Below are 26884 nucleotides of genomic sequence, written 5' to 3' on the forward strand. Positions count from 1 at the left end.
CAATATTTTTGGCTGTATCTACTGGGTAGTCTAGTGGTTGCAGCAGCCCATACCGCTGAGCTTTCTCTCCAATCTTGCACTCGGGCATGCTGCAACTATTTCCTTTCATCACAGAGTCTGCATTTTCCTTTCCATTGATCTAACTACCATTTCATGCACCTCTCATTGGGCAGGTTAAATAACCTCTTGGGCTGGTCTTGTGTGCCTTTAACCTTCTACTTAATGAGTCCTAAATTGTGGTGGAACATTCTCCCAAAAAAATGCGATGTTTATTGCTTTCTCTTTTGATTTCTGATTCTATATCCAGTTCTCTGATTATTTTTCATGTGTACCATTTGTCTTGCCAGTTAAATGCTAGCTCTTTGAAAGCAATACTTTTATCAAATTACATTCCTGCTCTACAGCAGACTCTGCTGGAGAATATCAGAACTGCCTTACAATAAGTGCTGAATATTTGCTAAGTAATTTGACTTAATAAAATAGATGGACCCTCTCTGCATTATTTCTTCAAACTGCATGAAGACCTATGATTATCTCAGAATAAAATAATTTAAAAATTAGAAATACAGCCACGGGAGGGTAGGGAAGGGTGGGGATAAAGGGAGAGATCAACCAAAGGACTTGTGTGCAGACATATGAACCCAACCAGCGGTTAAGGACAACAGGGGGGTGGGGGCATGTGTGGGGAGGGGGGTGGGATGAAAATGGGAGGACGAGGACAAATATGTGATACCTTAATCAATAAAGAAATTAAAAAAAAAAGAAATACAGCCACAAGTTGCAAGGTCCTGACACAATAATTTCCCCTTGTCTGTTTACAAATTGCTATAAAGTTTTTTTATTACAATAACACAGTTACTTATTCAATTAGAAGCTTTGTTAACTTCCTCCCAAACAGGTGGCTTATGCTTTTTAAATCCTAGAGAATTGTTGCGTTGTTTCCTTCCTCTGGGATGTGAGGGAGATGGGACAAGGAGGGTAGAGGATGTACCTTGAAGACAGGGTGCAGTCCTGGGAGGCACCTCATGGTGGCCACAGCGATGACCTCACCCACCAGATGAGTGTTTAGCAAGTGATACTGGGGCTCATGAACATGGAAATCTGTACTTCGGACCCACATCTTTGCCAGGAGCCAGGCAAGTGGAGGATCTGAGGGCAGGAACAGTGGTGGGCTGGGGCAGCTGGGACTGGGAGGCTGGATCTGAAACAAAGAGAAGCTAAGCATTCATTGGCTTCTTCCTATGTTAGAAGCTATGCTTATTATTCTGGGGAAACACTGGTGACTGATATTGTCTCCCAGGGATTATAATATAGTCGGAGGAATGAAGGCCCTTCCACCCATCCTCTCAAGCGCTGGGGGGACGTGTCAGGGCCGTGATGCTCAGGTTCAGAGCAGGAGGAATTGGAAAGAGGTGTCCAGTGTGACTGAGGGAAACTTGATGAGGGTGTGAGTTAGGATGGTAGAATCGGATGGAGAAGCTGGACATGTGAGATAAATGACAGTTCCTATGAACTGACTGATGAGAACAGTAAGAGTGAAAACACATTACAACCAAGGGAGAAAAGATGTCTAAGACAGAAGGGATATTCCACGGAATCATCGGTCAAAAAGATTAAGTAGCCTTATCATGAGAACTAACAGCATTCTGACTCAAAAAAAGGCAATTCCAGGTGAGTAGTGAGGAGGCTGTAAGGTAGAAAGGAGATATTGGATACAAGGGCAGGTATCACTGAACAATGCAGGGGTGGGTGACAAGAGCCTGCTGTCTTTGTCCCTTGGCAGAGGTTGGGGAGGAACACAGAGCAGTGTTGGGCAGAGGTTTCTGAGGACACCTCACCTGGATGACCATGGGTAGCAGCTTCCCACTGGGCTCCATCTTCAGCATGACAAGGGGGGCAGTCAGGTACTGCTTCTCTCCTTGTATCTCATTGGCTAGAATTCCATCCAGTAGGATGAAGTCAGCCTCAAACAGGGAACCATTCTAAGGAAAGAGGAATGCACCCATGGTTAGAGTTGAAAGCATACCTCCACAGGTCCAAGGCAAAGGGGAAGAAATGTAAAGACATTCACTCTCTTGCCATTATTCCCTATCAGTAGCAGATCCCAGTGGCAGAAGTGAAGGAAGCACCAGAGCATCAAGTTCAAGTTCTCTTATTTTACAGGGAGGACTAAGACCCCGTGAAAGGAGGCTTCCCTACAGACATGCAGCTTGTCTGGGTCAGAGGCAGTTTTAGGACTAAGTATGCCTATTGATTCTGTCGCACAGGTATGCCCAGCTCTCCCTTGTCAGGCTGCCCAAGCTCCTTTCCCCACCATCTCCTAATGGTCAGCCTTATTGGCAGAATCCAGCTTCGATGCTTTCCCTACATTTTCACCTCTAGGTGTTTCCAGCAGAGGACTCTACACCCAGGGACAGTGGGTTACCACAGCCTCCCTTTCCAGACTCAACTTTGGTTCCTCCCCTTCACCACCTCACAGACAAGGAGAAGACAATCAGGGGCTGGGGGCTATACCTGGAGTTCTTTCTCTAGCTGGGCCCAAAGGTCCTCCATCCCTGAAGGCAGCACCAGCCTGGGGGGCAGAGAGGTGGAGCGTCTCAACAGCATGGGGTTGGTGCCATTGAGGAACTGGTAGCCAAAAAGCTCATCATCCTGCCAGCGCTGGTGAACCTTCTCTGTGGGGTTGGAGTGGAGGGTAGGAGGAGGATATTCACCATAACCTGATGTTCCTCTCCTTGAGCTCTACTACAGGGATTAAGTCACATGACTCCTCCATACCCAGCCCATATATTTTCATTCATGAGGCCTTTGTGAGATCCCCAGCTCTTAAAAGTTTTTTGTTTTTTATTTTTAAAATTTGTTCTTTATTAAGGTATTATATATGTGTCTTTATCTCCCCCCGGTTGTCCCCCACCTTCCCCCACTCATGCCCTCATCCCCCTGGCGTCTGGGTCCATTGGTTATATGCATGCATACAAGTCCTTTGGTTGATCTCTCCCCCTTACTCCTGCCCTCCCTTATTGTTCTCCCTGAGGTTTGATGGTCTGATGGATATTTCTCTGTCTCTGTTTTTGTTTATCAGTTTATGTTGTTCATTATATTCCACAAATGAGTGACATCAGGTGATATTTATCTTTCTCAGACTGGCTTATTTCGCTTAGCATAATGTTCTCCAGTTCCATCCATGATGTTTCAAATGGTAAGAATTCCGTCTTTTTTTACTGCAACGTAGTATTCCATTGTGTAGATGTACCACAGTTTTTTAATCCACTCATCTGCCGATGGGCGTTTAGGTTGTTTCCAAATCTTTGCTAAGGTAAATTGTGCTGCTATGAACATAGGGGTGCATATATCCTTTCTGATTGGTGTTTCTAGTTTCTTGGGATATATTCCTAGAAGTGGGATCACTGGGTCAAATGGGAGCTCCATTTTTAGTTTATTGAGGAAACTCCATACCATTCTCCACAGTGGCTGTACTAGTCAGCATTCCCACCAGCAGTGCACAAGGGTTCCTTCTCCGCATCCTCGCCAGCACTTGTCTTTTTTTTTTTTTTTTTTTTTTTTTTGTTTTCACAGTGAATCAATTTTATTACACTGATGGATAAAACTTTCATACAACAAAAGACCCTGGAAACAAAATCAAAAGACAAAAAAAAAAAAGACAAGCCATGGGCTGAGGGAAAGATCAGGTCCTAGAACTTCATACCATACAGTGTGATAATTTTTATGAAAAAGTTCAAAAATGCATTAAAGCCCTAACTGGTTTGGCTCAGTGGATAGAGCATCGGCCTGCGGACTGAAGGGTCCCAGGTTCAATTCCGATCAAGGGCATGTACCCTGGTTGCGGGCACATCCCCAGAGGGGGTGTGCAGGAGGCAGCTAATGGATGTTTCTAATTCTCTATCCCTCTCCCTTTCTCTCTGAAAAAAACCAACAAAAAATATTTTAAAAAACAAAACCAAAAATGCATTAAAAAACCACACTATACATCTTTCCCTCTTTAATTTGAAAGTTACCTTTATCACGTGGTAAAATTCCAACATGTCTATTTCTGGAATTTCAATTTGATTTCACTGATATATCTATTCATGCTCCAGTACTATTCTGTTTTTATTACTATTACTTATTTTTTAAAATTATAATATATTTTATTGATATCAGAGAGGAAGGGAGAAGGAGAGAGAGAAACATCAATGATGAGAATCATTGATCAGCTGCCCCTTGCACACCCCCTACTGGGGATTCAGCCCGGAACCAAGAATCGAACCGTGACCTCCTGGTTCATAGGTCAATGGTCAACCACTAAGCCACGCCAGCTGGCACTAATACTTATTAAAATGTTACCATTTGTTAGGTCTTTTTCAAAATAAGCACAACCATATAAAGAGTTAATATAATTAAGCAATATTAGAGCAATGTGTCCTAGAATTGTTTTCCTCCAAACAAGCTTGTCAGGAATCATATCTTTTTTTTTTTTTTTTTTTTTTTAATTTCTTTATTGATTAAGGTGTCACATATTTGTCCTCATCCCCCCATTCCCATCCCACCCCTCTCCCCACGCATGCCCCAATCCCCTGTTGAACTTAACCGTTGGATAGGCTTATATGCATGTATACAGGTCCTTTGGTTGAACTCTCCCCCTCCCCCCACCCTCCCCCTACCCTCCCGTATCCTCCCTCTGAGGCCCGATAGTCCGATCGATGCCTCCTTGCTTCTGGTTCTGTTCTTGTTCCTCAGTCTATGTTGTTCATCATTTCCTCTAGATGAACGAGATCAAATGTCACTAGATATATACTAATAAGAACTGAATGTGAGACGAGCAATAATATTTATGCTGACAGGCAAATGAATCAATCTGTAGCGAGCTTCCCCCTGGACCAACAGTTCTTTTGAGACCCAATTTCGATGTCCAGTAGTTCCTTATGTGTACATGTCAGCACTGACCCCTCAGCTCTGGATGGTGGACAAATGGTGGTAATGGAGGTCTGACTCCCTCTGGTTTGGTCTCGGCCGATCCCAGGGGCACGGCGTCACCTGGACTAAGGGGCACGTGGCCTCACCCATACCCAAGGGGCGCGTGGTCTCACCCGGGCCTGGGACCCAGCCTCACCCGGATGGATCCAGGGGCGCACGGCCTCACCCGGACCCAGGATCTGGCTTCACCCGTACCCAAGGACACTTGGCCTCTCCCAGACCCAGGGGCACGTGGCCTCACCCGGGCTTAGTTGCACAAGGCCTCACCTGGATCCAGGGACACATGGTCTCTCCCGGACCCAGGGAGGCTTGGCCTCTCCTAGACCCAGGGCCACTTGGGCTCACCCGGGCCTAGGTGCACGAGGACTCATCCGGATCCAGGGACGCATGGTCTCACCCGGACCCAGGGACGCTTGGCCTCTCCCAGACCCAGGGCCTCTTGGGCTCACCCGGGCCTAGGTGCACGAGGCCTCACCCGGATCCTGGGACACATGGTCTCACCCGGACCCAGGGATGCTTGGCCTCTCCCAGACCCAGGGCCACTTGGGCTCACCCGGGCCTAGGTGCACGAGGCCTCACCCGGATCCAGGGACACATGGTCTCACCCGGACCCAGGGATGCTTGGCCTCTCCCAGACCCAGGGCCACTTGGGCTCACCCGGGCCTAGGTGCACGAGGCCTCACCCGGATCCAGGGACACATGGTCTCACCCGGACCCAGGGACGCTTGGGCTCACCCGGGCCTAGGTGCACGAGGCCTCACCCGGATCCAGGGACACATGGTCTCACCCGGACCCAGGGACGCTTGGCCTCTCCCAGACCCAGGGCCACTTGGGCTCACCCGGGCCTAGGTGCACGAGGCCTCACCCGGATCCAGGGACACATGGTCTCACCCGGACCCAGGGACGCTTGGCCTCTCCCAGACCCAGGGCCACTTGGGCTCACCCGGGCCTAGGTGCACGAGGCCTCACCCGGATCCAGGGACACATGGTCTCACCCGGACCCAGGGACGCTTGGCCTCTCCCTGACCCAGGGCCTCTTGGGCTCACCCGGGCCTAGGTGCACGAGGCCTCACCCGGATCCAGGGACGCATGGTCTCACCCGGACCCAGGGACGCTTGGCCTCTCCCCGACCCAGGGCCACTTGGGCTCACCCGGGCCTAGGTGCACGAGGCCTCACCCGGATCCTGGGACGCATGGTCTCACCCGGACCCAGGGACGCTTGGCCTCTCCCAGACCCAGGGCCACTTGGGCTCACCCGGGCCTAGGTGCACGAGGCCTCACCCGGATCCAGGGACACATGGTCTCACCCAGACCCAGGGACGCTTGGCCTCTCCCAGACCCAGGGCCACTTGGGCTCACCCGGGCCTAGGTGCACGAGGCCTCACCCGGATCCAGGGACACATGGTCTCACCCGGACCCAGGGACGCTTGGCCTCTCCCAGACCCAGGGCCACTTGGGCTCACCCGGGCATAGGTGCACGAGGCCTCATCCGGATCCAGGGACACATGGTCTCACCCGGACCCAGGGACGCTTGGCCTCTCCCAGACCCAGGGCTTCTTGGGCTCACCCGGGCCTAGGTGCACGAGGCCTCATCCGGATCCAGGGACACATGGTCTCACCCGGACCCAGGGACGCTTGGCCTCTCCCAGACCCAGGGCCACTTGGGCTCACCCGGGCCTAGGTGCACGAGGCCTCACCCGGATCCTGGGACACATGGTCTCACCCGGACCCAGGGACGCTTGGCCTCACCCAGACCCAGGGCCACTTGGGCTCACCCGGGCCTAGGTGCACGAGGCCTCACCCGGATTCAGGGACACATGGTCTCACCCAGACCCAGGGACGCTTGGCCTCTCCCAGACCAAGGGCCACTTGGGCTCACCCGGGCCTAGGTGCACGAGGCCTCACCCGGATCCAGGGACACATGGTCTCACCCGGACCCAGGGACGCTTGGGCTCACCCGGGCCTAGGTGCACGAGGCCTCATCCGGATCCAGGGACACATGGTCTCACCCGGACCCAGGGACGCTTGGCCTCTCCCAGACCCAGGGCCACTTGGGCTCACCCGGGCCTAGGTGCACGAGGCCTCACCCGGATCCAGGGACACATGGTCTCACCCGGACCCAGGGACGCTTGGCCTCTCCCAGACCCAGGGCCACTTGGGCTCACCCGGGCCTAGGTGCACGAGGCCTCACCCGGATCCAGGGACACATGGTCTCACCCGGACCCAGGGACGCTTGGCCTCTCCCAGACCCAGGGCCTCTTGGGCTCACCCGGGCCTAGGTGCACGAGGCCTCACCCGGATCCAGGGACGCATGGTCTCACCCGGACCCAGGGACGCTTGGCCTCTCCCCGACCCAGGGCCACTTGGGCTCACCCGGGCCTAGGTGCACGAGGCCTCACCCGGATCCTGGGACGCATGGTCTCACCCGGACCCAGGGACGCTTGGCCTCTCCCAGACCCAGGGCCACTTGGGCTCACCCGGGCCTAGGTGCACGAGGCCTCACCCGGATCCAGGGACACATGGTCTCACCCAGACCCAGGAACGCTTGGCCTCTCCCAGACCCAGGGCCACTTGGGCTCACCCGGGCCTAGGTGCACGAGGCCTCACCCGGATCCAGGGACACATGGTCTCACCCGGACCCAGGGACGCTTGGCCTCTCCCAGACCCAGGGCCACTTGGGCTCACCCGGGCATAGGTGCACGAGGCCTCATCCGGATCCAGGGACACATGGTCTCACCCGGACCCAGGGACGCTTGGCCTCTCCCAGACCCAGGGCTTCTTGGGCTCACCCGGGCCTAGGTGCACGAGGCCTCATCCGGATCCAGGGACACATGGTCTCACCCGGACCCAGGGACGCTTGGCCTCTCCCAGACCCAGGGCCACTTGGGCTCACCCGGGCCTAGGTGCACGAGGCCTCACCCGGATCCTGGGACACATGGTCTCACCCGGACCCAGGGACGCTTGGCCTCTCCCAGACCCAGGGCCACTTGGGCTCACCCGGGCCTAGGTGCACGAGGCCTCACCCGGATCCAGGGACACATGGTCTCACCCGGACCCAGGGACGCTTGGCCTCTCCCAGACCCAGGGCCACTTGGGCTCACCCGGGCCTAGGTGCACAAGGCCTCACCCGGATCCAGGGACACATGGTCTCACCCGGACCCAGGGACGCTTGGCCTCTCCCAGACCCAGGGCCACTTGGGCTCACCCGGGCCTAGGTGCACGAGGGCTCACCCGGATCCTGGGACACATGGTCTCACCCGGACCCAGGGACGCTTGGCCTCTCCCAGACCCAGGGCCACTTGGGCTCACCCGGGCCTAGGTGCACGAGGCCTCACCCGGATCCAGGGACACATGGTCTCACCCGGACCCAGGGACGCTTGGCCTCTCCCAGACCCAGGGCCACTTGGGCTCACCCGGGCCTAGGTGCACGAGGCCTCACCCAGATCCTGGGACACATGGTCTCACCCGGACCCAGGGACGCTTGGCCTCTCCCCGACCCAGGGCCACTTGGGCTCACCCGGGCCTAGGTGCACTAGGCCTCACCCGGATCCAGGGACGCATGGTCTCACCCGGACCCAGGGACGCTTGGCCTCTCCCAGACCCAGGGCCACTTGGGCTCACCCGGGCCTAGGTGCACGAGGCCTCACCCGGATCCAGGGACACATGGTCTCACCCGGACCCAGGGACGCTTGGCCTCTCCCAGACCCAGGGCCACTTGGGCTCACCCGGGCCTAGGTGCACGAGGCCTCACCCGGATCCAGGGACACATGGTCTCACCCGGACCCAGGGACGCTTGGCCTCTCCCCGACCCAGGGCCACTTGGGCTCACCCGGGCCTAGGTGCACAAGGCATCACCCGGATCCAGGGACACATGGTCTCACCCGGACCCAGGGACGCTTGGCCTCTCCAGACCCAGGGCCACTTGGGCTCACCCGGGCCTAGGTGCACGAGGCCTCATCCAGATCCAGGGACGCATGGTCTCGCCCGGACCCAGGGACGCTTGGCCTCTCCCAGACCCAGGGGCACGTGGCCTCACCCGGGCCTAGGTGCACGAGGCCTCACCCGGATCCAGGGACACATGGTCTCACCCGGACCCAGGGACGCTTGGCCTCTCCCAGACCCAGGGCCACTTGGGCTCACCCGGGCCTAGGTGCACGCAGCCTCACCCGGATCCAGGGACACATGGTCTCGCCTGGACCCAGGGGTGTGTGGGCTCTCCCAGACCCAGGGGCGCTTGGCCTCGCCCGGGCATGGGGTCCAGCGTCATCCGGGTCCAGGGGCACTTGGCCTCACCCGGACCCGGAGTCCGGCCTCACCTGGACCCAGGGGCATGTGGCCTCACCTAGACCCAGGGACGTGAGGCCTCACTTATACCCAGAGGCGTGTGACCACACCCGAGTCCAGAGGCGCGCAACCCCGCCCGCACCCGGGTCTCAGTGGGGCCCCGTCTTCCCGATCCCAATTCCTGCCGGTCAATCCCCCCTCAGCAATTCCCCTGGCCATCCTTCCAGAGCTCCAGTATGGCTGCTGCAGAACTCGTCGGGCGGCGGCTCGGCGAAGTTCCGGTGCACCCGGTGCATGGCGGTGGGCCAGTCTGGCGTCGCTGCGTCGGCCCTTGGGTCTGCATAGGTGGCCGGTCGCCGAGCATGCGCACCTGGCCGCTTCCGGGGCGTTGAGATTCTTGACGGACTCAGAGGTCAGCAAGCGCGGAGTCTCCCACCCCATGTCTCATAGGGGCTCGTCTGTCCGTGCTTGGCTGCCAGTGGAGCCGTCCCCTCAGCCGGAGACCGCCGGGGGAACTGCGCCGAGCACGTTCCAGGCCGCTGTTGTATCGCCTGAGCCATAGTTCTTTTGTGTCGCCTGAGCTGTAGTTCTTAAAGTGTGGTCCTTGGGTCACCGGCATCAGCATCATCCCACATACCCCTCTTTTATTCTAGTTGTAGAGCATCTACTCAGCCAGCCCTATGGTGGTCTTGGATGGTGTCTGCTCTGCTCTCTTGTCGTAGTCTCAAAGTTGTTGTGGAAGGCAACAATCAGGCTTCCGCCCTATGCCTCCATCTTGGTCCTCCTTTGTATAGTTAAGTCTTGATTGTTGTTGGTGTCACTGGGGGGGCTCTCTTTGTCTATAAAGGAAGAGTTGCTGTGCAGGAGACACGTTTATGGGCCGGGTCTTGGTGCAGCAAAGCTTTGGCGCTCACTGAATATTCCCGTTGAATGTGTCCCTTATGCACGTGGTTGAAATCTGGTGTCATCTCCCACAGACCACTAGATGCCCTCGTTTCTGGGTCTCCAATGGGGTGTAGATCAGCTACTGCCTTAGGCACTCAGCAAGGATTACAGCAAAAACTGTAGTTTCTTCCTCCTGTCTGAGTGGCCCTGGAGCAGTCCGACTAGAACAGCAGATCATCTGGTCCGCTGCCAGAGGGCAGGCCACCCACATGCATAAGCCGTTGCTTGGGGCGCAGGTGTGCCTGCAAGACTTGCGGGGCAGGTCTTCAAAACATGCGGGGCGGGTCCCAGGGCGGGGCGGGGTCTCAGGGCGCCAACAGGCCATGGTGCGGCGAGCCTCGATGGCTGTGAGTCTGGTCCTTCTGCCTTCCATGTATCTAAGTCCCCTCGTTCTGCACTCCAGCGCAGCAAACACTGATTGCTGGGCGCACCTCTGCAAGAGTTCCGCCTCTCCCCGCAGGCATCTGGGTCTCCCGGGGTTCGCCAGAAGATGGGTTTCAGGGTGATGGAGAGCTAATCTCCCTTAGGTTTGGAACAAAAGCCCCTTTCCCCCGCCACCAGCCAGACCCGCGCACCTCCACACCTCATCCCCTCCGATTTCGCTGGGTGCGAGGCAACAGAACAGCCTTTAACCTCCGCCGCCATCTTTTTCAAACTTCTCAATTTATACTTCTTAATCCCTTCATTTCAGTCAACTCTACTGAAGTCTAGCGCCGCCGGGAGGTGCACGGAAAGGGCGCCCGGGCCTCCGTCCGGTGCGCGGTGCGCGCGTCCTGCGGAACCAGGCGCGCGAGGGCTGCGCGGCTGGGACGGGCGCTGGGCGGCCGCCGAGCTCCAGGCACCGCCATCACCGTGTTCCGGACGTCGCCGCCGCGGCGTCCCCCCAATTTATACTTTTTAATCCCTTGAATTCAGACAACTCTACTGAAGTCTAGCGCCGCCGGGAAGTGCACGGAGAGGGCGCCCGGGCCTCTGTCCGGTGTGCGGGGCGCGCGGCCCGCGGGACCAGGCGCGCGGGGGGCTGCGCGGCGGGGACGGGTGCTGGGAGGCCGCCGGGCTCCGGGCGCCGCCGCTGCTGCGGAGTCCCCAGCGTCCCGGGCCGGGCGGCCTGCGGGGGCGGCGGAGTTGCGAAAGTGAGTGAGTTTCCCAGGGTTTCGCCTGGAGTGGGGTTCAGTGCAATCGGAGCCGGTGCTCAGCGCACTCCGGAGCCTTTATCTCCTTCCTGCCAGTGAACTCCGGCCAGGTCATCAGCCGCCCCCTCCTCTCCGGTTCCATCCTCCCCGCAGGCGCGTGTGCTCGTGTCTCCGCCCGTTTCTCCATACCTCAGGCTTTTACGGCTTCCCCGACTGTCCCCGTGGCCTTCTCCTTCCCCCCAGCTGTGGGCATTTCAGTCCGCCAGCTCTCCTGTGGTTCTGGACGATGTCCGTTCTGACCTCTAGTTGTATTTTTGAAATTGTTGTGCCCGGCTGCAGGTTAGGTGTTTAACCTATGCTGCCATCTTGGTTTCTCCCAGCACTTGTCTTTTGTTGATTTGTTGATGATTGCCATTCTGACATGTGTGAGATGGTACTGCATTGTCATTTTTATTTGCATCTCTCGGATGATTAGTGACTTTGAGCATGTTTTCATATGTCTCTTGGCCTTATGTCCTCTTTCGAAAAGTATTTATTTAGGTCTGTTGCCCATTTTTTGATTGGGTTGTTTATCTTTCCTTTGTTAAGTTGTATGAGTTCGCTGTAAATGTTGGAGATTAAACGTTTATCGGTGATAACATTGGCAAATATGTTCTCCCATGCAGTGGGCTTTCTTGTTGTTTTTAAATTATTTTTTTGGCAGGAAGTTTGGAGACTATGGAATGTGATATATACCTCATCAATAGGGTCATCAAGGGGTTATGGGGACCTGGGCAAACAACTGACCAGCCAGGGCAATCTTTTGTCCCCAGAAGATCTGATCAAAATCTTTCAGGTGTTTCCATGGGCTTGGGAGGGTGTAAACATATTTGAGGACCATCACCATAAGCCTAGAACAGATATCAAGGATGAAACCATCAATTTACCAAATCCCACCTGTTTCTGGATCCACCAGCCCCACTCCACTCTGACCATTTCCTCACCCTGTAATCACTGTCCATTCATAGTGAAGCCTCTTCTGCTCATGGAATCTCATATTTGGAGGCAGATCATCTATACTGTCTGCAGCTATTGTCAGGGGTAACCCTTCCTTCCAGGTGGCCCAGCTAGGATATGGGGACAAAGGTTAATGGAGGGGGTATAAGTCATTGATGGAGGAAGTTGTCAGGGAGTGGGGGGTACAGCTGGGAGGCTTCTAATAGGGTGGTCACCAGTAGATTTGCTGTCTTTCCTCCAGTTCCTTTTCTCGATGCTTCTGGAACACATCCAAGGTATTGTTTCCTGCCAGACGGGCTGTGGGGACATCAGAGCAGTTCTTTCCAATGCTTTTCCAGTCTCATGCTATGCTCTCGCTTCGTCCAATATCCTGTGTTTTTTTTTTTTTTAATTATTATTTTATTTTTAAACTAGAGGCCCAGTGCATGAAATTTGTGCACTCGGGGGGTCCCCTCAGCCTGGCCTGCACACTCGCAGTCTGGGAGTCCCCGGGGAGCTGGCCTAAGCTGTCAGTCAGACATTCTTAATGCTGCTACATAGGCAGGAGAGCTTCCCACCACCGCTGCTGCACTCATCCTCTGTGAGCCCAGCTTAGGGCTTCTGGCTGAGTTGGTGCTCCCCCTTTGGGACCACACTGACTACCAGGGGGCAGTTCCTGCATTGAGCATCTTCCCCCTGGTGGTCAGTGCGCATCATAGCAACCAGTTGTTCCACCATTTGGTCAATTTGCATATTAGCCTTCTATTATGTAGGACTAGAGGCCCTGCACACTCTTGCAATCCAGCACCTCTCTGGGGATGTCCGACTGTCAGTTTAGGCCCTATTAATTGGCAGTCTGACATCCCTCTTGCAATCTGGGACTGCTGGCTTCTAACTGCTTGCCTGCCTGCTCGCTCTTAACCACTAGCCCCTAATCACTCTGCCTTACGGCCCCTAACTGCTTGCCTGCCTGATCACCCCTAACTGCTCACCTGCCTGATTACCCCTAAATGCTCACCTGTTTGCCTGCCTGATTGCCCCTAACTGCTCACCTGCCTGCCTGCCTGCCTGATCGCCCCTAACTGCTCAGCATACCTGCCTGACCCACCCTTAACCACTTTGCCTGCCTGTCTGACTGCCCCTAACTGCTCGCCTGCCTGCCTGCCTGCCCAGTGCACATCATAGCAACTGGTCATTCTGCTGTTCGATCAATTTGCATATTACCCTCTTATTATATAGGATTGTTGACAGTATTATAGATGTTCTCCAGTTATTACCTCCTTTTTCTCCTCCTCCCAGCCCCTGCCCCACATAAGGTCTTCACCACACTATTGGATAGATCTATTGGTTATGCATGTATGTACATAAATTCTTTGGTTAAGCTCTTCCCATCTCAACCTCCACCCCCAACCCCACCTCTGAGTATGTCAGTCTGTTCCATACCTCCATGCCTTTGGACCTTTTTTTGTTCATCAGTTTATTGTGTTCATTAGATTGCACTTATAAGTGAGATCATGTGATACTTATCTTTCTCTGAATGGCTTATTTCACGCAGCATAATATTCTCCCATTATTACCCTTTGCAACAGCAGGTCTATCCATGCTGTTGCAAAGGGTAAGAAAGTCTTCTTCTTTACAGCTGCATACTATTCCGTTGTGTAAGTATACCACAGCTTTTTTGTCCACTCATCTAATGATGGGCACTTGAGCTGTTTCCAGATCTTAGGCATTGTAAATAATGCTGCAATGAATGTAGAGGTGCATAAATTCTTTCTGATTGGTGTTAAGGACTTCTTAGGATATGTTCCTAGAAGTGGAATCCCAATCTCCTGTTTCTTAACTGTATGGTATCATACTTCTTTGCTTTTTTTTCTGGCTTTGTCTCCCCTGCTTAATTCCTTAGTCATTCATCTTCACCCTCTCCATTTTCTTGATTTCATCAATCTCCGATGCCATATTTGTCCCAATAGGAAAATCCAATTTTTTTTGACACGTTATTGTAACCATTAACTCAAAATTTTCTATCATTGTTCTTCATTACAGTAGCTATAAACTTCATTCTTAATCAGCTGAAATGCCCACACCTATGCTACACCATCCCATATTTCTTTGTTATTTTCCCCTGTCCTGGTCCTTCCCTGTCCACACCTTAAGCTGTTCTCCAAAATGACATATTTCAAGTTAGGTACACATACGTCCTCTGACTTCAGCCTGTTTCCACTGTCACCTGTTCCCTGGGATAAGGTATTCTATGTGTGCCAAACCAAGCAGTGGATCCATGTTGCTGCATTTACCTGGCTTCACCTCACCTATCCTCGACTTCACATAGTTTATAGTTGGTAACCTGGCTTAATCCTGCCTCATCGGGACCTATACTTACTTGTGCCTCAAAGACCTTTGTAATTTTAGTTCAGGTTTCCAGTCTTACCTGTCATTTCCCTCAATTGTGTCTCGTACTTATTTCCTAAGGTGACAGATTCTGTTTGCTGTCCTCATTCATCCTCACCCGGTCAGTGTGCTCCCTGTCCCCACAGATGTCTTCCATGTTGTCACAGCCAAACCAGCTCTTCACATCATATCATTTATTACTTCCCTTCCCTGCCTCCCCTCAGGGGTCCCCTGTGCTAGCCTTACCTGTCCTTGTCCCAAATTGTTCCCAGTCCCATGGAGATTTCCTTTCCAAGTTACTTTGGCTCCTCTGTTTCCCAGCCTGGCTGCACCTCCCATTCCCTCTGCTCACCTTTTGGGGAGGTGGGATCTACACATCACTCATTTCCCTGTCCAGTGGCATTTCCAGCCTTTGTAATTCTATGCATAACTTTCCTCTTGTTTCCTGTCTTGTCCACCTTTAACCCTAGGGCCTTCTTCAGTGCCATCCCTGCCCGCCTCCCCCCCCCCCCCCATCTCCTGAGATCACTCCTGAATTGCACATGTAAAGATATCACAGGCTGCCAACAACTTTGAAAATGGAATTGACACGAGCCACCACCCAGGTTCCAGACTTGCCATTGGGTGGCACACTCATGGGACAGATGCAAATAGCATTACAAAGGTCTGGAAAACAAAACTGGCATTAAAACCACCACCACAGAAGACTGGTAGGAATTTGCTACCTAAAACCAACCAGCTCAACAGCCTGATAAAACAAAAATATCAGCATTCTCTAACAAGATTGAGTCTCATACCACTACATTCAAAATACCCGAATATAGTCCAAAATCCTTGGGCAGGTGGCACCTGTGGCTGAGAAGCACTTTCATTTTGTGTAAAGCAAGTATACTCACAGCTTCCCTTCAGCAGGGGCTGTGGATGGGCAGATTTCCATATAAGGGGACAAAAGGCATAATGATTGCCATTTGGACACACAGCTGCACTAAACCTTAGTTGGACAACCATGCCATACACTTTCACCCCCCTAAGCCTTTATATGGCCTAGTCTTTTTTCCTGGAATGTCTTTTCTTCTCTGCCTAGAAAACTTGTATATGTTCTTTAAACCCAGCACAAAGACTAAGTCGCTCTCTCCCTTCCCAGTCCTCACTGCCCAACAACCTCGATTGAAACATTAAATGCGCTGTTTGACACTGCTTGTCTATGCATTTGTCTCCTCAGACAGGCAGCAAGCTCCCAAGTGATGGATTCAGAAGATACTCATTGCGGCATTCCCACTATCAAACACATTCATTCATGCATTCACTTAGTCACTCAGAAAATATTAATTAAATGTCCACTGTGTATCAGTCACTGTATCTGCCATTGGGATGCAAATGTGAACAAGTCAGATAGGCCTCTGATCTTTCTCAGACATTAAGGTTTTCACATATACAAAGCCGTGGACAGTTAACTGGGCCATAAACTACCCCTCTACAATAACTCCAAGAGGCACCTCAAACTTGGTTTGTCAAGAGCAGGTTTATCATATTCCCCAGGCTTTCCACTCCTTATGAGTCCCACATCTCAGTAAATGACACCATCTTGTAACTGGTGCCCGAGCCAAGAACCAGGGCATTATACTGGATCAAACTTTCTCCCTCTCCCTCTCTTCTGCCCTCTCTCTCACATTCTTCTCTCCCTATCAGCACGAGCTGAAAATGGAGTCTTCCACTTCCTTAGCATCTATTTTACTCTCTTCCAACTCTATTCCTGCTAACGCTGCCTTTTGCAGGCCCTTGTAATCTCTCCCCAGCACACCCCACATGTCTCCTCATGGATCTCCTGTTTCTTTCCCACCACATCACTCACCTCTTCCTGGTCCCAGCCTCATGAGTTTCCTTAAAATTTACCAGCTCTCTGAAACTCTTACTGCCTATTTACCTCCCCTCTCCCAACCCCCCTCTACTCCCTTTGCCTATCAAATTTCAAGACTCAGTTCAAGTTACTTTCCCTGAGAAGCCTCTTCTGTTTCCCCAAGGTAAACCCACCCTTCCTTGCTTTGTGGCCCACAACACCCTGTACAGAATTCTTTCTTTATAGTAACATTCCGGGGCATTTATTTTTTACCTGTTTATCTCCATCCTAGACTAGAAACACCTTAAGTGCAAAATCTCTATTTATATCACTTACTAGAAGCCTGGTGTATGAAATTCATGCACGGAGGTAGGGCGGGGGGAGGAGGGTCCCTCAGCCTGGCCTGCACCCTCTCTAATCTGGGACCCTTCAGGGGACAACCCTCTTGCAATCTGGAACTGCTGGCTCCTAACCACTCACCTGCCTGCCTGCCTCATTGCCTCTAACTGCCTCTGCTTGCCAGCCTGATCGCCCCCTAATTGGTCCCCTGCTGGCCTGACCACCCCCTAACTGCCCACGTGCCAGCCTGGGCACCCCCTAACTGCCCCCCTGCCGGCCTGGCCACCCCCTAATTGCCCCCCTTCTGGCCTGGCTAGCCCCTAACTGCCTCCCTGCCAGCCTGATTGCCCCTAATTGCCTCTGCCTTGGCCCCCGCCACCATGGCTTTGTCCAGAAGGATGTCCAGTCTAATTAGCATATTACCCTTTTATTAGTATAGATTACCTTAGTACCTGGAGTATAATAGGTGCTCAATAACACTTTAAAAAATTGATTTCAGAGAAGAACAGAATTTATTCACTTTTTGAATGAATTCAGTCCTTTTTAAAAATATTTTTTATTTTAAAATTATAGTTGAGATGTAATATCAGTTTCAGATGTATAACATATTGATTAGATATTAATATAACTTATAAGGTAATCACCCTGATAAGTCCAGTACCCATCTGATACCATATACAGTTATCACCCATATTATTGACTATATTAGCCATACCGTACCTTTCATCCCTGTGACTGTTTTTATAACTGGCAGTTTGCACATCTTAATCCTTTCCCCATTATCACCCATCCTCCCAACCTCCTCCCAACCATAAAAATGTTCTTGTATCTATGAGTTTCTGTTTTGTTTATTTAATATATTTTTACTGTTGGTAGTATTGCAGATATCGCTCATTCCCCATTTCCCCCCCTCCTCTAAGCCCCTATCCACCCTCCCAGATCTTCACTACTCTATTGCTCGTGTCCATGGACTATGCATATAAGTATAAAAGTTCTTTGGTTTATCTCTTCTCATCCCCTCAACCCACATCCAGGTATGTCAGTCTTTCCTTGCTTCCAGGCTTTGGGTCTTATTTTGTTTGTCAATTTATTTTGTTCAGTAGATTCCACCATAAGTGAGATCATGTGATATTTGTCTTTCTCAGTTTGGCTTATTTCAATTAGCATAATATTTTCCAGGTCTTTCCATGCTGTCCAAATGGTAAGAGATCCTCTTTTTTTACATCTGCATAGTATTCCATAATACCTTCCAGGTCTATCTTATGTTGTGGCAGATGGCAACATTTCATCCTTTTTTATAGCTGAGTAACATTCCATTGTATATATGTACCACCTTCTCTTTATCAATTCGTCCATTGATGGCCATATCTTGGCCATTGTGAACAGCGCTGCAATAAACAGGGATGCATATGTCTTTTCAAATTATTGTTTTGGTTTTCTTTGGATAAATATTTATTGGTGGAATAGCTGGGTTTCCAGTCAAGATGGTGGGGTAGGTAAATGTAGTAAAATTACACATCAAAATTACAACTAAACTACAGAACAACCATCATTCAGAACAGCCTCAAGTCTAGCTGAACAATAGTCCTATAACTAGAGACACAGAAGAAGCCATATGGAGACTGGTAGGAGGGGCAGAAAAAGAAGAATCTACTGTTCCCACACCTATGTGTGGTGGTTAAAGATTGAGAGGACGTTCCAGCTACGTGTTCCCTGAGGAGCAAGGCGTCCCTGCCCCACATGAGACTCCCAAGCCCAGGGTTCCAGTGAGAGAAAGAGAAGTCCTCATAGCATCTGGTTGTAAAAACTATTGGAGAGGGTGGCTGGTGAGACAGAGGGCTGCTGGAGCCCAGGCACTCCTATTAAAGGGCCTGCACATGGATTTCCCTGGACTCACTCCGAGCCCCAGCGCAGGGGCAGCAGCTTGAAAGGTGCCAGACACATATGGGGAGGAACCAAATTGTCTGGCATCAGGGCAAGTGTTGGAGGGGCAGCTTTCTCCCAGATAGAAGTGCTTGAAGAGGCCACTGTTCCTTTTCTGAGCCCTTTCCCCACAGCCGGCAGGAGGGCATCATATCTGAGTCTCCATAACCTGCTATCTCAGTTCCACCTGCTCTGGTGATTCCCTGAGACCCCACCCCACCCCACCCCACCCAACGTTCAAATACACTGAAGCCATTTCTAGCGGCTTTTCCATACAAATGGCCTGTTTTGGTTCATGCTGTGGATTTTGCTAAAATCCCTCAAAGGTTCACAAACCCCGAAGGAGCAGCACTTGGACTCCATGTCCCCATACTTCTGGCTAGGTGGCCCCAGGCTTGGCACTGGTGGCAAGCGGACTGGTTTGCAGCTAGCCTCTCATGGGCACCTCCAAGCTCAGCACAAGTGGCAGCCATCTGCAGATCACTTTGTAGCTCCTAATAGGTGGTTCTACAACCAAGATTACTCTACCCACCAAGACTATCAAGAGTTAAAGGGGCTTCTTTAAGGAGAATAAAAAAATAAAAAATATGAATAATAAAATAGCAATAACTATATACCTACCAATAATCACTGTAAATATAATTGAATTAAATAAAAAAGGTGGATGAGCCCTGACTGGTTTGGCTCAGTGGATAGAGTGTCGGCCTGCGGACTGAAAGGTCCCAGGTTCAATTCCAGTCAAAGGCATGTACCTTGGTTGCGGACACATCCCCAGTGGGAGGTGTGCAGGAGGCAGCTGATAGGTGTTTCTCTCTCATTGATGTTTCTAACTCTCTATTCCTCTCCCTTCCTCTCCCTTCCTCTCTGTAAAAAATCAATAAAAAATATTTAAAAAAATAATAAAATAAAAAAGGTGGATGAATGAATAAGAAAACAAGACCTATACATATGTTGCCCATAGGAGACTCACTTCAGATAGAAAGACATACAGAATGCAGGGGGTTCACGTAAATGTGAATTTTAAAAAAATAAATACATGCAGTGCTGTAAACATATTTTCTCTTCATGATCATTTTCTTGACATTTCTTATTTATTGTAGCAATACAGTATATGATACATGTAACATACAAAATATGTGTTAATTGACTATGTTATTAGTAAGACTTCTGGTCAACAATAGGCTATTGGTAGTTAAGTTTTTGGGGAGTCAAACGTCATATGCAGATTTTCAATGGTGGTGGCCATTGTTCCTTTTCTGAGCCCCGCCCCCCCCGCCGCCCCCCCGAAAGAGCCGGCAGGAGGGCACCATATCTGAGTCTCCATAACCTGGCTATCTCAGTTCCACTTGTCCTGGTGATTCCCTAAGACCCCACCCCACCCAACGTTCAAACACACTGAAGCCATTTCTAGTGGCTTTTCCAGTTGTTCTTGGGTCAACTGTACTTCTTTTCCTTCCTTATTGTATTAACTGGACTCTCACAAAGAATGTGGAATAATAGAGGTGATAATGGTGATCTCCATCCTGGTCCTGATTTTAGATGAAATGATTTTGTTTAATATAACATTCTCAGTTCATTTTTTATATGTTTGGTAATATGAAGAAAGTTTTCTTGTATTTCTGTTTTACTTAGATGCTTTATATGGGATGAATGCATAATTTTAACAAATGAATTTTTAGCATCTAGTTATAGAATTTTATTATTATTATTTTTCTGATTAAGGCAATAAATCATTACAGCAGAGTGCTTGATATTGCCTATCTGCAGGCCTCCATGGCTCCAAAGAGCTTAGAGTAAGTTTGCCCTTCTGCCCAGGTTCTTTGGGCAGCAGTTGATTTAGGAAAGTATAAGGCTCTGGAGTAGACTGTCCCTTTGCCTGAGTCAAGCAGGCTTCAAGTGAGAGCCCCAGAAATGAGACTTCATCTTTCTTTCCACACCCTCAAAACTTCATCCTCCTTATCTGCTTTTGGATCATTGAGACTAATATTTTCACAGTCTGCATCCCTATTTATATCACTTATTACAAGGAGTCAAATTTTCTGGACTCTAATCTCCAAGAATTTCTGTTTGTTCATTTTCATGATTCCATTAATTCTCTTTGCAGTATTGAAATTTTTTAATTTTTTTAAATTTAATAAATCTTGAAGTGGAACAGAAAAAATGGCGACGGAATAGAGTCGGGTTTGGAGTCTGTTCCTGGGGCGGAGAGTCGGAGCAGCAGAGGCTCGCAGAGGGAGTGTATGTGGGCAAGCCAAGGGACAGCTAAACTCCAGGAGAAGGCGGGGGAGTGCTGGGCAGTGTTCCTCTGACCGCGCAGCACCCACAGGGGCTGGGTCCCCGCCTGGAGCTGCGGGCTCGCCGGGCGCCTCGCCATCTTGCAAGGAAAGGAGGATTTTAATGGAAACCTGACTTTCCGCGACAACTGCAAACACTGAGCTGCGGGGAGCACCAGACCACCGGTCCCCTATCAGCGCAAACAGTCGGACTCAAAGAAACTCTTCACTGCACCACGGAAAGGTCAGATTTCGCCTGAAATGAGGGGCGGTTTCTAATCCCCGCGGTGGGTGAGGGAAGCGCTGGGTGAGGGAAGCGCGGCAGCCGCAGGACCGCAGGACCGGCAGGAGCCGGGAGGTCTGTGCCTAGAAAAATTGGCGGCAGTTGGAACTGCCCTGATCCGTGAATGAGGAGGGGGGTCTTCTGAGCTGCTAACAGAAGTGACCTCTTGAAAGCAACTCATTTTAATCTGACGAGGAGGGTCAGACTAAGAATTTTCAAAGGAGTGCAGGCTCCTTAGTCTGGGGCACAGACCCACGGTCCGCACACCTGGGCTCTTTCCGACTCTGATTGCTAAGCCCAATACAGAGGTAAACCCAGGTGGAAACCCTGAAAGACTGCAGGGGGAAGGTGTTTTTTCGGAACCTGGGGCCAGAGCTGCGTGTGACCATCAGAGAGGCAGCTCTGAGGCGCATACCTCCACAAACCGGTAGTGAGTGCCATAGAGGGGGAAAAAAAAAAAAAAGAAAAAAGAGCTAGAGAGGCCCGGAAGTCAATTCAGAAACACTGCCACCCAGGGGCTGAAACGCTAATTGTCTCTGGTGTAATCAAAAATAAATACGAGAAATTAAGATAGGGCTGGCTTAAAAAGCAGGACTGGCTTCCAACACTGAGGAGCCCTGGAATGAAGCTGAACTGAAATACCGCCCAGACTGGGAAAAAGGCGTACCAAACAGAATAATAGAGGAAGTGAATGACAGCCGCTACTGCACATTTTAGTCTTCCTATTTTTTAATTTTCAATTCTTTTTTCAATTTTTAAAATTTTTTATTCTCATATTTTTTTATTTTCATTTTTTGCATCTTTTACTTAAGAAACTAATTTTTTTTCTTTTTCCTCACTCGATTTTCACCTTTTTAATTATTACATTTTTATTTTCAATCAACACTATTATTACTATTATTTTACTTTTTTTTTTTTTTTTTTTTAATGTCATTTGATTTTCTCTTTCTTTTTTTTTTGGATTAGTGTCCTACATTCGATTTGCATCTTTCCCTTACAATCGCTTTACCCTATCTCAAAGCTAACATTATGCCATCACTCTCCTCCTAATCTTTCCCATTTTGATCCCCAGTTTATCTTAACCCTTTCTGGCTTTAGATTTTCCCTACTTTTTCAGTTTACTCCCTGCTAAAACTTCACCCTACTTATATATCTAATTCCCAACCCCCTGCTCCAAATCCATACAAACCTCTCTCTACGCTACCTTAAAAAAATTATTTTTCTCTCGGGCCTTTTGTTGTTGTTTGCTTGAATGTTGATTAGATCGAATTTTTATGATTCTTTATGAGATAGTTTTGATTATTCTTTTTGTTGGTTTGGTTGGTTCTTTTGTTTGCTTTGTTTTTGTTTGTTTTTTACTTATGTTTTCCCTTGCCTCACTTGATATTATCTGCTGTTGCAGTTTGTATTAATCTCCAGGCTCGTGTTGCTGGAATTTGCTGGGAACAGTGGTTGTTCTAGTGGAATTTACTCCCCATATATATAGTTTGTTCCCCTTTTCTCTCTTAGTATCATTCTTGTCTCTCTTACTTTTTTTTTCTTTTATTTTTCTTTTCTGTTATTTCTTTTTCTTTTCTTTCTTTCTGCTCTTTTCCCAAGTTCAGATTCACACTCGTTGTTTTTTTTGTTTTGTTTTGTTTTGTTTTTTTTCGTTGTTGTTCTTTCTTTTTACTCTCCCTCTTCCACTCCTATTCCCTAATTTGTCTTTCTCTGGTGGTTACCTTTATTGGAGGTTATTAATATCGTGAATACAATTCTGTTCAGTGCCTTGTCTGTTGTGCCTGGTTGTGTTGTATTTTATACCTTTAAATCAACGCCAGAGAGAGAAATCTATATAACCAGACATCCGGAGAAGAGAGACCATGGGGAGACAAAGAAACAGCCCCCACAGGAAAGAGAAACAGGCATCACCAGAAAAGGAAGTAAACGATTTAGAGGCAAACAACCTATCAGAGAAAGAATTCAGAGAAATGGTCATAGGGTGGCTGAAAAGGATGGAAGACAAATTCGACAATATGAGTAAGAACCAAGAAGAAATGAAGAAGAACCAAGAAGAAATGAAAAATGACATCGCTGCTGTAAAGAACTCAATAGAAAGCATCAAGAGTAGACTAGATGAAGCAGAGGACCGCATAAGTGAGCTAGAAGACAAGATGGAAAAAAATACCCAATTACAACAGCTTCTAGAAACAAAAATTAGAAAGATTGAGGAGAGCGTAAGGGAACTTCGGGACAATACAAAACAAAACAACATCAGGATAATAGGGGTGCCAGAAGGAAAGGAAACTGAGCAAGGAATAGAAAACCTGTTTGAAGAAATAATAACAGAAAACTTCCCTGATATAGGGAAGAAAAAACCCACACAAATCCAAGAAGCTCACAGAGTTCCAAGCAAAATGAACCCCAAAAGACCGACGCCAAGGCACATTATAGTTAAGTTGGCAAACACCAACGACAAAGTAAGAATCTTACAAGCGGCCAGAGAGAGACAGACAGTTACATACAAAGGAACCCCCATCAGACTAGCAACTGATTTCTCAACAGAAACTCATCAGGCCAGAAGGGAATGGAATGAAATATACCAAGTCATGCAAAGGAAGGGTCTAAATCCAAGAATACTGTACCCAGCAAGGCTATCAATCAAAATTGAAGGTGAAATCAGGAGCTTCACAGACAAAAAAGGTCTAAGGGAGTTTATCACCACCAAACCAGCAATGAAAGAAATGCTAAAGGGTCTGCTGTAAAAAAAAAAAAAGAAAGAAAGAAATAGGAAGCAAAGAAGGTACACAGGGGTATAGAATAAAAATGGCGTCAAATAAGTACCTATCAATAATAACTTTAAATGTAAATGGATTGAATGCCCCAATCAAAAGACACAGGGTAACAGACTGGATAAGAAAACAAAACCCAGATATCTGCTGTCTACAGGAAACCCACCTCAAAAAAAAGGATGCATACAGACTGAGAGTAAAGGGATGGAAAAAGGTTTTCCAGGCAAATGGAAATGAAAAAAAAGCTGGGGTTGCAATACTTATATCTGACAAATTAGATCTCAAAGTGAAGGATATAACAAGAGATAATGAAGGCCACTTCATAATACTAAAGGGAGAAATCCAACAAGAAGAAATAACTCTGGTAAACATATATGCACCCAATACAGGAGCACCAAGATACATTAAAAAACTCCTGGAAGATATCAAAGGAGAGATTGACAGTAATACAATCATAGTAGGAGACTTCAATACCCCACTATCACCATTGGACAAATCCTCTAAACAAAAAATCAGCAAAGAAACATCAAACCTAAATGACTCACTAGAACAGATGGAATTAATCGACATCTTCAGAACATTTCACCCCAAAGCCACAGAATATACATTCTTCTCAAGTGCACATGGGTCATTTTCAAAGATAGACCATATGTTAGGACATAGGCAAAGTCTCTACAAATTCAAGAAGATAGAAATCATATCAAGTATCTTCTCAGATCACAGTGGCATAAAACTGGAAATCAACTACAATAAAAACAACCCAAAGAAATCAAATACTTGGAGACTAAACAGCATGTTATTAAACCATGACTGGGTTACCAAAGACATCAAGGAAGAAATAAAAAACATCATGGCAACAAACGACAATGAAAACACAACAATCCAAAATCTATGGGACACAATGAAAGCAGTCCTGAGAGGGAAGTTCATAGCTCTACAAGCCTACTTCAAAAAACAAGAAACAATGGTAATAAATTACCTAACCCAACAACTCAAAGAGTTAGAGAGAGAGCAACAAGATAAGCCTAGTGTAAGCAGAAGGAAAGAAATAATAAAGATCAGAGCGGAGATAAACGACATAGAGACCAAAGAAACAATACAAAAGATCAACAAAACCAAGAGCTGGTTCTTTGAAAGGATAAACAAGATTGATGGACCTCTAGCCAGGCTCACCAAGAAGCAAAGAGAGAGGACCCAAATAAACAAAATCAGAAATGAAAGAGGTGAAATAACAACAGATCCCGACGAAATACAAAGGATTGTTACAAAATACTACGAACAACTCTATTCCAACAAACTGGACAACCTAGAGGAAATCGACATATTCCTAGAAAAATACAACCTTCCAAAACTTAATCAGGAAGATTCTAAACAGCTCAACATGCCAGTAACTATGGAAGAAATTGAAGCAGTCATCAAAAAGCTTCCGGCAAACAAAAGCCCGGGGCCAGATGGCTTCACAGGAGAGTTTTATCAAACTTTCAAGGAAGAACTAAAACCTATCCTCCTCAGACTATTCCAAAAAATTCAAGAGGAAGGAACACTTCCAGGCTCCTTCTATGAAGCCAGCATCACCCTAATACCAAAACCAGATAAAGACAACTCAATGAAAGAGAATTACAGGCCAATATCCCTCATGAACATTGATGCCAAAATCCTCAACAAAATTCTAGCAAATCGGCTCCAGCAATACATCAGAAAGATCATACACCATGACCAAGTAGGATTTATTCCAGGAATGCAAGGATGGTACAATATCCGCAAATCAATAAACGTGATACATCACATAAACAAATTGAGAGATAAAAATCACATAGTCATATCAATAGATGCAGAAAAAGCATTTGACAAAATCCAACACCCTTTCTTGATAAAAACTCTCAACAAGGTGGGAATAGAAGGCTCGTACCTCAACATAATAAAAGCTATTTATGATAAACCCACAGCAAACATCATACTCAATGGGCAAAAACTAAAACCATTTCCCCTAAGAACAGGAACAAGACAGGGATGCCCACTCTCACCACTCCTGTTTGACATAGTACTGGAAGTATTAGCTATCGCAATTAGGCAAGAAGAAGAAATAAGAGGCATCCAAATTGGAAAAGAAGAAGTGAAGCTGTCCTTATTTGCAGATGACATGATACTGTACATAAAAAACCCAAAAGATTCCATCAAAAAACTAATAGACTTAATAAATGAATTCGGCAATGTAGCGGGATATAAAATTAACGCCAGGAAATCTATGGCTTTTCTATACACCAATAATGAACTTACAGAAAGAGAGACTAAAAAAGCAATCCCATTTACCATCGCACCAAAAAAATTAAGATACCTAGGAATAAACTTAACTAAGGAGGTAAAAGACCTATACGCAGAAAACTACAGGACACTGAAAAAAGAGATAGAGGAAGACGTAAACAGATGGAAGAACATACCATGTTCCTGGATTGGTAGAATCAACATCATTAAAATGTCCATACTACCCAAAGCAATCTACAGATTCAATGCACTCCCCATCAAAATACCAACAGCATATTTCACAGACCTAGAAAGAACTCTCCAAAAATTCATCTGGAATAAAAAAAGACCCCGACTAGCCTCAGCAATCCTCAGAAAGAAGAATAAAGTAGGTGGGATCTCAATACCAGATTTCAAGCTGTATTACAAAGCCACTGTTCTCAAAACAGCCTGGTACTGGCACAAGAACAGACATATTGATCAATGGAACAGAATAGAGAACCCAGATATCGACCCAA

General features: G+C 48.5%; 1 protein-coding gene across 1 annotated transcript; it reads right to left on the minus strand.

The window, feature by feature from the left end:
* Positions 1 to 398: 398 nt before the first annotated feature.
* LOC129147396 (polyunsaturated fatty acid lipoxygenase ALOX12-like) lies at positions 399 to 14746 on the minus strand. Its single transcript, XM_054709356.1, has 8 exons — positions 14740 to 14746; positions 12548 to 12629; positions 12320 to 12442; positions 12123 to 12226; positions 2515 to 2675; positions 1839 to 1982; positions 992 to 1201; positions 399 to 410 (listed from the first exon to the last, which is right to left on the minus strand). The coding sequence occupies exons 1-8, from the start codon at positions 14744 to 14746 to the stop codon at positions 399 to 401; spliced, it is 843 nt and encodes a 280-aa protein (XP_054565331.1).
* Between the last annotated feature and the right edge of the window lie 12138 nt (positions 14747 to 26884).

Source organism: Eptesicus fuscus, chromosome 20 (genome assembly GCF_027574615.1).
Source record: "Eptesicus fuscus isolate TK198812 chromosome 20, DD_ASM_mEF_20220401, whole genome shotgun sequence".
Lineage (NCBI taxonomy): Eukaryota > Metazoa > Chordata > Mammalia > Chiroptera > Vespertilionidae > Eptesicus > Eptesicus fuscus.